This window comes from Prionailurus viverrinus, chromosome C1, assembly GCF_022837055.1.
Source record: "Prionailurus viverrinus isolate Anna chromosome C1, UM_Priviv_1.0, whole genome shotgun sequence".
Classification (NCBI taxonomy): Eukaryota; Metazoa; Chordata; class Mammalia; order Carnivora; family Felidae; genus Prionailurus; species Prionailurus viverrinus.
The window spans coordinates 187,440,703-187,453,083 of NC_062568.1; the positions used below are offsets into that span (position 1 = coordinate 187,440,703).

The following is a 12,381-nucleotide window of genomic DNA, read 5'->3' on the forward strand; positions in this document are numbered from 1 at the left end:
TTCTGTGTCTCCCTCTCTCTCTGACCCTCCCCTGCTCATGCTCTGTCTCTCTCTGTCTCAAAAATAAATAAATGTTAAAAAAACACAGAAAAGTTAGCAGTGTTGGCAAAGATGTAAAGAAATTGTAACCCTGTGCACTGCTGGTGCAAATTTAAAATGGTACAAATCACAACTGAAAATAGTATGGCAGTTCCTCAAAAACTTGAAAACAGTATTATATAAACCAGCAATTTCCATTTCTGGGTATACAGCCAAGAAAAACAAAAGCAAGATCTTGAAGAGATATTTACACACTCATACTCACTGCATCAACACAAGAATGGATAAACAAAATGGTCTAACCATACAATGGAATATTATTCGGCCTTAAAAAGGAAGGACATTCTGACATGACATTCTGACATGTTACAACACAGATAAACCTTAAGGGGGAAACAGAATTTTTATTCAAGAGCTATTAAAAATTTGTTTTGCAAGATAAAAAGTTCTAGAGATCTGTTGCACAACAATGTGAATGTACTTAAAATACTGAATTATACACTTAAAAATAATTAAAGTGGTAAATTTTACATTATATACTTTTTACTACCATTTTTAAAAATAAATAAATTGTAATGTATTTAATGAATAAATACACATCAGTGATGAATGAATGAGAGCTACATGCAACACTACATTCAAATCTCAGGAATATACGGTTAAAAAAAAGAAAGTGGTAACACATACAGTGTAATTCAAAAACAATACAAAATCTATTAATAAGCAAAACTAAATAATCTCTTGATTAATAATGTAAATGTGGTAAAAACTATTAAGAAATGCAAGGAATTAAGCAAAATTGAGGATAATGGCTGTGTAAAGAGAAGAACAGAATGGGACCGAGGGATTGGCATGAAAGGCATGATCGTGCACATTTTTTACAGCTGGGTGGTGGTGAAGTCAGAGATTTTTATTTTTAATATATCTCACGTTTTAAATATTTTTTTGTGTTTAACACTTTTTAAAAATATTTTTCTAAATACTCCAATAAACTCTAGGATAACATATATTCAAAGGGTGAGGAAAACTTTTTTAAACCAAAACTGAAAACCATGATGTTAAAAAAGACCAAAATTTTTTATATTAAAAACATTTGTTTAGGGGCGCCTGGGTGGCTGTCGGTTGAGCGTCCGACTTCAGCTCAGGTCATGATCTCATGGTCCGGTCCATGAGTTCAAGCCCCGCATCGGGCTCTGTGCTGACTGCTCAGAGCCTGGAGCCTGTTTCGGATTCTGTGTCTCCCTCCCTCTCTGACCCTCCCCCATTCATGCTCTCTCTCTGTCTCAAAAATAAATAAATGTTAAAAAAAAATTTTTTAAAAAATTTGTTTAGGAAAAGATGACACAAGCAAAAAGAAACAAAACAAAGGAAATCAACCCCCTCTACTTCATTATTAAAAGAACTTTAAGTTATCTTTTCTAAAAGTTAAATTTCCTGAGTGAATGTCTATCTTTTTAAAAGTATACCTGAACCTTCTTTCAGTTTTATCCTTTACCATGCCTACTATCACTCCCCTTAACAACTATGATTATGATATTACAAAAAGCCTGTAACGTGTCATGAAAAAAAACTTTAAGAAATGGGCAAAGGGTATTCATTTATTTAACAAATATTTACAATTCGACAATACAGAGGAGCCAGTCCAAATGTTGAAATTATTAAAAACTGCTTAAATTCAAATTCAATAGGAGTTAAGAAAATGCAGAATAAAGTTAACACTGTGCTATTTCATATCCATCAGATTGCTAAACATGAAGAAGAGCTATAATGGAATTAGTGGGGTGAGGAGGTATTCTTATACATTTCTGATGGAAATGTAAGACAGTCAAGTTTTGAAAAGCAGGACAGAAACATCTACTAAAATTACACATACCCTTTACCAAACAATACCCACTCTCTGTAATCTATGCACACATATAAAACTAATATATAAGGATATTCTTAAAGGATTTTTCATACTTCATTGATTATCATGGTAAAAAAAAAAAAACAACTAAAATAACATCAGTGTCTGAAAGGGGAAAGGGGAAAGGGGAAAAGTTGACTTGCACATCTAAACCCTGTGATGTTGAAGCTATTCCAGTCAAGATGGAAGGAGATCATAAAGTACTCCTGAATGAAAGAAGCTAGGTAGAGAAATCTATGTATATGATGATCTCACCTGTTAAACAAAAAATAAAAATCTTCAAAACCCTTACATATACACATATAAATATGTATATTTGCATATATTATATATATATATTTATACATGTATATGTTGTATATACATGTATATATATTATGTGTCTATATATGTATATATATGATAATGATTTTAGGAACACTGGAGAAAAACGTGAAAGGCTACCTACAAAGGTATAGGGTAGGGGGCAATAGGGACAATGATGATATGGAAAGGAATGACTAAGTCAAAAAAAAAGACAAAATGTTACTCATAAAATATCATGCATGATCAGATTCATCAGTTTTTGCTTCTGTATTACAGGAGTGGTTAATGTTATGAATATCCACATACAGACCTAAAGAATGAATTTCTTTTTTAAGCCATTTTCTAGTTTAGAATAAAATATCATGTGACAGCATTATATGCTGTGAATGCAGACTGGATTTTCCAAATACGGCTGCAATAATATCTCCCATCTACATTGTTTTCTACAATGTGACCTTGACCCTTCTATCAAGAAGTAAGGTCTAGGGGCGCCTGGGTGGCTCAGTTGGTTAAGTGTCTGACTTCAGCTCAGGTCATGATTTCACGGTCCCTGAGTTCAAGCCCTGCATTGGGTTCTGTGCTGACATCTCAGGGCCTGGAGCCTGCTTCAGATTCTGTCTCCTTCTCTATCTGCCCTTCCCCCACTTACACTCTGTTTCTCTCTCAAAAATAAATAAACAAAACAATTTAATTAAAAAAAAAAAAAAAAAAGTGAGGTCTGAATATCCTCTTCTCCTAAATCTGAGCAGGCTTGTGACTCCCTCATATCCAAAGGATGTAGTAGAAAGGACACTGTGTGACTTCTGAAGGTAGCTCAGAAAAGATGCTGATTCTGCTTTCTTCACTGAATTACTCTTTTGCTTGGAGCCTGAGCCACCATGAGAGAAGTCTACCTGGAGGCCGCCGTGCTATAAGGAAGGCAAGGCAACAGGGAGAACATGTACAGGGGCTCAAGTCAGCAGTTCCCGTCTTTGTGCTCTCAATAGCCCAGCCTAGACATGAATGAACTCCAGATTATTCCAAGACCATTAAAGATCAAGAGAGCTAGCTACCTCTCAATATGTACTCTATAAAAACCTGTTCTCTCTCAAAAAACGTTAACAAACTAATTCCAAAGAAGGTACTCACAGATCCTACTACTGGGACTTAAAAAAAAATTAAAAAAGAAATGCATATTTTCCTTGACTTACTAGCTCTAGATGACAAAATTTATTCTTCATGAACAAGCACACAAACATCCTTTGATGATTCAGCAGTTCTATTCTTAGAATTTATTCTACAGAAAAGGATACAGTCCCTTTGTCTATTTCAATAGAAGTAGACAAAAATGTGTACAGGAATACATACTAAATATTGTTTGTAATACTGAAAAACTGAAAAGAATACATGCATATATAAAAGAGGAAGATGGCTAAATTATAATACACCCATACAATAAAATACCGAGTAGCCATCAGAAATGATGCAAAAGGTCAAAATCCATTGACATACAGAGATGTTAAGGCAGTTGAATGAAAAAAGCAAGAACAGTATCCACAGGATCCCTACAAACATATATAAATCCCCACCTGTCATACATAGATCTATATACATCCACAGAAAAAAAGTCTGGAAAGATATATATTAAACTTTTAGAAGTGGTTATCTTTAGAGAATAAAAAACACAAAGGCTTTCATTTTCTGCTTTTTTCATTTTTGTATTGTAAAATTGAATGTATTACTTTTATAATCATAAGAAACAAAAAAAAATTTTCAGAGAATCATGTAACATAGAAAGAATATAAACAGAAAATTAAGAAGCCCTGTAAACAAAGTAGAAATCTTTACTGAATGGTTAAGTCTAAACTTCTATATGGTTAATACATACACAAAGCTTAGCTATATTTCAACATTAATATCTGTGAGAATAAAATATTTACTAAAAAAAGGAAAAACTCTTAAAATTAAGATTAACTTGCTGAAAATACTAACAGAGTGATGATTTCTAAACTATAGCAAATTGGACCATCGCATTAATCAGCCCAAACTAAACCCTGTTAAATGTTAAGCACTGATAAATGCTCTATCTAGACTCAATTATTATCTATATAAAGACATGACTGGTTTTTTTCTAAAGTGGTACTTACAGTTCTCTACAATTTCATCAAAAACTGCACCAGTTTTCTGCTCAAACTGAAAAAGCAAAAAAGCAAAGAGAAAAGTAACATTATTGTCACATTCTATCATACTTTCTGATATCCCTCCTCACTCCCCCAAAAGCTGTAATTTTCAACCCAAAGTATACAAAATCACAAGATAAACAAAATACTGCCAAGTAGACTAGAATATAATTTATAATGAATAAAATACTCTCACGTGAAAACCCCCAAACCAAAAACAAAGAGACAAATACATGCCCTAATATAAACTTATTTTTAAATCACTTTTGCAGCACAAAATATAGTCCTATGTATTTAAAATAATAATAATAAAGACAGCCAACACTTACTGAGAACTTACTAACACTGATAACTATATAAAACTTCTAATCAAAATTAAACAGAACAATCAGCATCAAATAGGTTTTTAGCTGTCCTTCAAAAGAAAGTTAGTCCTGTTATAGAAATGGTTCCTATTTCGGTATGTTAGGGCCTAGGACAGAAGCAGAGCCAAGTCTGAGGTAATTTTGGATCTTTAAAACACAGGTGCAGGGGGAATGGTAACTGGCTCAGTAGAGAATGTAATCTCCAGGTCATGAGTTTGAACCCTACGATGGGTGTAGAGATTAGTTTTAAAAAATGTACACACACACACACACACATATGTATATGTGTATGTATAAATAAAAAAAATAAATAGGGGCACCTGGGTGGCTCAGGCTCAGATGGTTAAGCCCCCAACTCTTGGTTTCAACTCAGGTCATGATCTCACAGTTCATGAGTTCAAGCCCCACGCCAAGCTCTACACTGACAAGAGTGGAGCCTGCTTGGGACTCTGTCTCCCTCTCGGCACTCCCCTGCTCTCTCTCTCTCTCTCAAAAATAAATAAATATTCTTTAAAAATAAAATATAAATAAATAAATAAGACAGAAATGGGGGGGAAGAGGGGAATGGAGTACAGCAAAAGCAACTCTATCCAGGAGCTAGAAACACTCACATGCTCCACCCCTAGTATGTAAAGAGCTCCTCATTTTGGCAAGTGTGAGCATTCCAGCCTCATGCTTTCCCACCTACTTCTCATCAATGAGACAAGAACACAAGGAAGGCTGCTTCTTGATAAACCTTACCCACTAAAAGCCAGAGTATGTCTCCCCATTCAAGGAGAAACTTTTAAGGAAAAAACAACCACCTAGATACCTATGTAACTATAGAGGAAACACAACAGCTGGCTATAGTAATTAACAGTATCTGAGGATGCCTGGGTGGCTCAGTCATTGAGCATCTGACTTAGGCTCAGGTCATGATCTCACATTTCTTGAGTTCAAGTCCCACTTCGAGTGAGTCTCACATCTCTCCTCTCTCTTCGCTCACTTGCACCCTCCCTCTCTCTCAAAAAAAAAAAAAAAATAGGATCTGATATGTATAAATGTAAAGAGACAACCAATGACCCCCAGGTTTCTGAAATAAACCGTGTGAAGGAGAAAGTTCAAGGTAAATAAACAGAACCACTCAGAAGGCAACAATTTACAGAAAGAAAACTTCTAAAAAGTATTTTAAGTGGTATCTGAAATATGAGAGGATAGAGATGCAAAAAAAGAAAAAAAACACTAAAAACCAAGAAAAGGAGACAAGAGACAGGAAAATGACTACAAAAATTAAAATTTTATTGGAAAGGGTAGTGATAAAATTCTCAGGTGGAAAAACAAACAAAAATAAATATAACAAAGTCAAAAAGCTAGAAAAGATATTCTATATGATGCCCTGTTAAGACTGAACTAGCAGGGAGGCACCTGGATGGCTCGGTCGGTTAAGCTTTTTTGACTTTGGCTCAGGCCATGATCTCACAGTTCATGAGTTTGAGCCCTGCATCGGGCTCTGTGCTGACAGCTCAGAGCCTGGAGCCTGTTTCAGATTGTCTGTCTGTCTGTCTGTCTCTCTCTCTCTCTCTACCCCTCCCTGGCTCGCACTCTCTCTCAAAACTAAATAAACATTAAAAAAAAATTTTTTTTTTTTTAAAAAGACTGAACCAGCAGGTCAAAGAGCAATCTCAAAGGCATCCCAAAGGAGAGAACAATGGAAAGGTGAAATGATAGAAGAAAATTTTCCTAAAAAACTATTTGAGACTGAAAGGGCCCACCATCTCCAAGAGGATATGGAAAAAAGATACATCCTGGTGAAATTTCAGAATTTCAAACAAAAACTGATGAGGAATAAAAAGAATTATAGCCTACGTGATTCATAAAACACATTAAACATACTGACTTCAACCATATAAAAATGAAAAAGAAAGCAAAACAGTAAAGGCCAACCAACCACCCAACAAGTTATGCTCCAGAATAAAAGAGAAATTGGGACATGTGACTTGGCAAGCCAAAGATTGAAATAGTACTTGACTGCACTGAGGGGATCCCAAGTGTTTAAAGATAATGTACATTTTGTACAATACCACCCTGGACACTTTGCATGCACAGCCAAAGAAACTATAATCTTACTCAATGATAGAAAATAAAAATATAGTAGTGACATTACCAAGGGTGACATACCTATACTTTATGGGTGACTTAAAGAGATTTTCTAAGGTAATTTGGATTATGTACCACTTCATTTTGTGAGCTGATTATAAAACCCAAGAAGGGATAATACAATATTATAATTTAGTCTCCTAACTAAGATAAGACTGTGTTCTATAAGAAACAAGAATCAAGCTGATACCATACTTCTCTGCAAGATGAACACAAAAGATAAATGATTTTCACATTCTAAAAGGAAAAAAAAAACCTTGGAATTTAGACCAAATTTTATTATGAAAAATATATAACAAAATGGAAATTAAGTACACTAATTAAAATTATACTGGACATGAGAAACAGGAGCCAACGGATTATGACGCCAAAGAAATGAAAACAATGGAAAGAACATAAGAAGACACTTCAGAAGACACTCTTTTGCAAGGCAAAAATTCTAGGATTCGGTGATCTTCTCTATGGCTCAGAACAAAACCTTTGTTTTCTTACTCCCCCCTCTCCCTCCCTCTCAAACAGAAAACAAAAACAAAGACTAAATATATTGCCACTGATGCCAAACAATTTATAGGTTTGTTTACAACAGATACAGTATCGGTCAGCAAGTCCTTTGTTGACAATGGGTACACATTTCAAAACCATAGGACAAAATGGATTAGTGCCCACCTAAGACTAAGGAGAAAGATCTGAGAATACTGCTAATGAGTAAAGGATTGCTTTCTTTTTTTTTTTAATAATGAAGTATAGCTGACACATGATGCTATTATTAGCTTCAGGTGTACAACACAGTGATTCAACAACTCTAAATTATACATTATGCTATTCTCAGCATAAGTGTAGCTATTGAAGTCAATAATATGATACTATTAAAATACCTACTAACTGTATTCTGTTGGCTGTACCTTTCATCTCTATGACTTATTCATTCCACAACTGGAAGCCTGTACCTCCCGCTCCCCTTCACTGCTTTTTCCCAACTCCACCCCCTCTGACAATCACCAGTCTGTACTCTGTGTTTATGGGTCTGTTTCTTTTTGTTTGTTCATTTGTTTTATCAGATTCCACACATTAAGTGGGGTGCCTGGGTGGCTCAGTCAGTTAAGTGTCTGAATCTGGATTTCGGCTCAGGTCATGATCTCACAGTTTGTGAGATGGAACCCTGTATTGGGCTCTGCGCCATCAGCTACTTGGCATTCTCTCTACCTCTCCCAAACTTGTGTACACACGTGCTCTTTCTGTCAAAATATATAAACTTTAAAAAAAAAGATTCCACATGTAGGTGAAATCATATGGTATTTGTCTTTCTCAGACATATTTCACTTAGAATACTCTCTAGGTCCTTCCATGTTGTCACAAAATGGCAAGATCTCATTCTTTCCTACAGCTGAGTAATATTCCATTGTGTATGTATACATCTTCTTTATCCACTCAACTATCAACGGACATTAAGGTTGCTTCCATATCTTGGCTACTGTAAATATGCTGCAATAGACATAAGGTACATATATCTTCTCAAAGTAGTGTTTTCATTTTCTTTGGGTGAAGACCCAGTAGTGGAATTACTAGATCCCATGGTACTTCTATTTTGAGTTTTCTGAGGAACCTCTATATTGTTTTCCAGAGTGGCTGCACCAATTTACATCCCCAAAAACAGTGCACAAGGGTTCCTTTTCCTCCACAACCTCACCAATGCTTGTTTCTTGTGTGTTTTATTTCAGCCATTCTGACAGGTGTGAGGTAATATCTCATTGTAATTTTGATTTGTGTTTCCCTTGTGATTAGTGATATTGTGTATCTTTTTGTGGGTCTGGTTGGCTATTTGTATGTCTTTAGAAAAATGTTCAGGTCCTCTGTCCATTTTTTAATCGAATTATTTGTTTTTGTTTTTTCATGTTGTTATATAAGCTCATTATATATCAGAGGTATTAACCCTTGTCAGGTATATCATTTATAATATCTTCTCCCATTCACTGGTGTCTTTTCATTTTGTTTGTTTCCTTCACTGTGCAAAAAGCTTCTTATTTTGGTGTGTTTTATTTTTGTTTCCCTTTTCTGAAGAGACACATCTAGAAAAATGTTGCTAGGGTCTAAGTCAGAGATTACTGCTTATACTTTCTTCTAGGAGTTTTATGGTTTCAGGTCTCACGTTTAGGTCCTTAATTCATTTTGAGTTTATTTTTGTGTATGGTGAAAGAAAGTGGTACAGTTTCATCTTTTTGCATGTAGCTGTCCAGTTTTCCCGGCACCATTAATCTAAGAAACTTTTTTCCCCCATTGTATATTGTTGCTTGCTTTGTCATAGGTTAACTCACCAAAGTGTAGACTGGTTTCTGGACTCTCTATTTTGTTCCACTGACCTATGGGTCTATTTTTGTGCCAGTAGCATACTGTTTTACTACAGCTTTGTAGTAGATCTGGGTACAGGGCTTCCTTTTCCAGGTGATGAAAATGTTCTAAAATTGATTCTGGCTGCACAATTATGAAAATATTAAAAACCACTGAATTGTGTGACTACTCAACAATGTGCAGGCAGGTAACATTAACACTGCTTTCAATTAAATGACAGGCAGGACTCCAAAACACCTATCTGGCCTATAATCTCACCAACTGGTTAACAAAAAATTTAGACAAAACACTTAGTTTTGTGATAATATAATGGTTTCACTAAACGTGTTTTCAGTGCTTCTTGTCCAATCAGTATATTTACAAATAAGAAATTAAATCTAAGCAGTCACAAATTTACCTTTGAAATTAATGACCTACTAGTCAGCCCTCAGGTTTCATGAAAGATTTAACTGAATTCAAAAGCCAAGCCAATTTTATTTTTAAGAGTCTGTAATAACTATTATATATATGCAAGGATTTTCTCAATACTATGAAACCAAAATTAAACCAAATGAAACCAATGAAACGAAAAATCAAAAAAATAAATTAACATGCGTGGTACTGACAAAAAAAAAATACCAGTTCCTTTTTAGTTGTTAAAATAGTCTTGTGGGTTCTGCCCATTAACTTTAAAACATGTAACCATTAGGGGCGCATGGGTAGCTCAATCCATCAAGCGTCCAACTTCGGCTCAGGTCATGATCTCATGGTCTAAGGGTTCAAACCCTGCATCAGGCTCTGTGCTGTCAGCTCGGAGCCTGGAGCCTACTCCGGATTCTGTGTCTCCTTCTCGCTCTGCCCCAGCCCCACTTGTGCTCTGTCTCTCTCTGTCTCTCAAAAATAAATGTAAAATTTTAAAAAAATTTTTTTAAGAAAAATAAATAAATAAAAGAAAACCTCTGGACAAATGACTCAGACCCCTGTATTCCAAAAATTAAGCACTGGGGATAAAGTACATTTTTACTTACAAAACAAAATACTCACATTCCCTAACCCTGGAAAGAGAAAAAAATTCCAAATATACTGTGAATTGGCAAGCATACCACCCACACCCACCTGCAAAAAAAAAAAAAAAAAAAAAAATCACAATAGCCAAATCAATAAATTTAATTTTTAAAAAGTTAATGTCCTTGGGGTGCCTGGGTGGCTCAGTCAGTTGAGCCTCTGACTTCGGCTCAGGTCATGATCTCGCGGTCCGTGAGTTTGAGCCCCGCGTCGGGCTCTGTGCTGACCGCTCAGAGCCTGAAGCCTGTTTCGGATTCTGTGTCTCCCTCTCTCTCTGACCCTCCCCCATTCATGCTCTGTCTCAAAAATAAGTAAACATTAAAAAAAAATAAAAAAAAAAAAAGTTAATGTCCAATTTTCTATCCTTCATAATGACATAACTGATAGGATAAACATAATACCATAACGTACATGAGGACAGAATGACTAATACCATAAACATTCTCCAACTGATTTTAATATTTGAGAGTTTATGTGATAACTTTAATAATTTGAGAGTTTATATGATAAACTTATTCAATGACAACTAAGTAACAAACCAAGAGCTCTAAAACTGTTTAGGGAACTGAGGCAAGGTTTTCAATAATTAAGTAGAGACTGGGGCGCCTGAGTGGCTCAGTCGGTTGGGCGTCTGACTTCAGCTCAGGTCATGATCTCGTGGTTTATGGGTTTGAGCTCCATGTCGGTCTCTGTTCTGAGAGAACAGAGCCCCAACACCCTAAAAGTCAAATGAGAACTCCCAAAATTAGAGGTTTTCCCCCATTTCTTTCAACTGGTCAATAGTAAGAACCTTCATTTCTATTTCTAAAACATCTTAGTGTTTGAGATAAATCTCTACCATGATGAGCTATCCGATATAAGAGGTCAGGAAAAGCAAAGGAACTGCTCCTTAATTTAAGATCTGAAGGATGACTAAGAATCAAAACAGGTGAAAAGGGGGGTGCCCAGGTGGCTCAGCTGGAAGAGCATGTGACTCGATCTTGGGATTGTATTTTGAGTCTGAGCCCTGTGTTCGGTGTATAGACTACTAAAAAACAAAAATAAGTTAACTTTAAAATAGGTAAAAGTGGAAGGGAAGATTCAAGAAAAGAACAACTAATGTTCAAGGTTCTTAGCAGGAACAAGAAGAAAGAATCCAAGAAATAGAAAGGCTAGGTGAATTAATAGAATTCTGTGAGTAAAGCAGGCCAGACTGTAAGATAAAGCTCATGACATGTATGGAACCAGAAAAGACCCCGACTAGCCAAACAAATCTTGAAAAAGAAAACCAAAGTAGGAGGCAACACAATCCCAGACTTCGGGCTGTATTACAAAGCTGTAATCATCAAGACAGTATGGTACTGGCACAAAAACAGACACTCAGATCAATGGAACAGAATAGAGAATCCAGAAATGGACCCACAAACGTACGGCCAACTAATCTCTGACAAAGCAAGAAAGAATATCCAATGGAATAAAGACAGTCTCTTCAGCAAGTGGGGCTGGGAAAACTGGACAGCGGCATGCAGAAAAATGAACCTGGACCACTTTCTTACATCATACACAAAAATAAACTCAAAATGGATGAAAGACCTAAATGTAAGACAGGAAGCCATCAAAATCCTCGAGGAGAAAGCAGGCAAAAACCTCTTTGCCCTTGGCCGCAGCAACTTCTTACTCAACACGTCGCCGGAGGCAAGGGAAACACAAGCAAAAATGAACTACTGGGACCTCATCAAAATAAAAAGCTTCTGCACGGTAAAGGAAACAATCAGCAAAACTAAAAGGCAACTGACGGAATGGGAGAAGATATCTGCAAATGACATATCAGATAAAGGGTTAATATCCAAAATCTACAAAGAATTTATCAAACTCAACACCCAAAAAACAAATAATCCAGTGAACAGATGGGCAAAAGACGTGAATAGACACTTCTCCAAAGACATCCAGATGGCCAACCGACACATGAAAAAATGCTCAACATCACTTATCATCAGGGAAGTAAATACAAATCAAAACCACAATGAGATACCACCTCACGCCCTTCAGAAAGGCTAACATTAACAACTCAGGCAACAAGAGATGTTGGCGAGGATGTGGA

General features: G+C 35.9%; 1 protein-coding gene across 4 annotated transcripts in view; it reads right to left on the reverse strand.

The window, feature by feature from the left end:
* Positions 1–12,381, reverse strand: part of ZMYM4 (zinc finger MYM-type containing 4) — a 145,938-nt gene that overhangs the window by 80,959 nt on the left and 52,598 nt on the right. For all 4 annotated transcript variants that reach the window (XM_047872017.1, XM_047872021.1, XM_047872018.1 and 1 more), the window contains one exon: positions 4,378–4,423. In XM_047872017.1, coding sequence (XP_047727973.1) covers positions 4,378–4,423 — 46 coding nt within the window. The remainder of the gene's footprint in view (positions 1–4,377; positions 4,424–12,381) is intronic.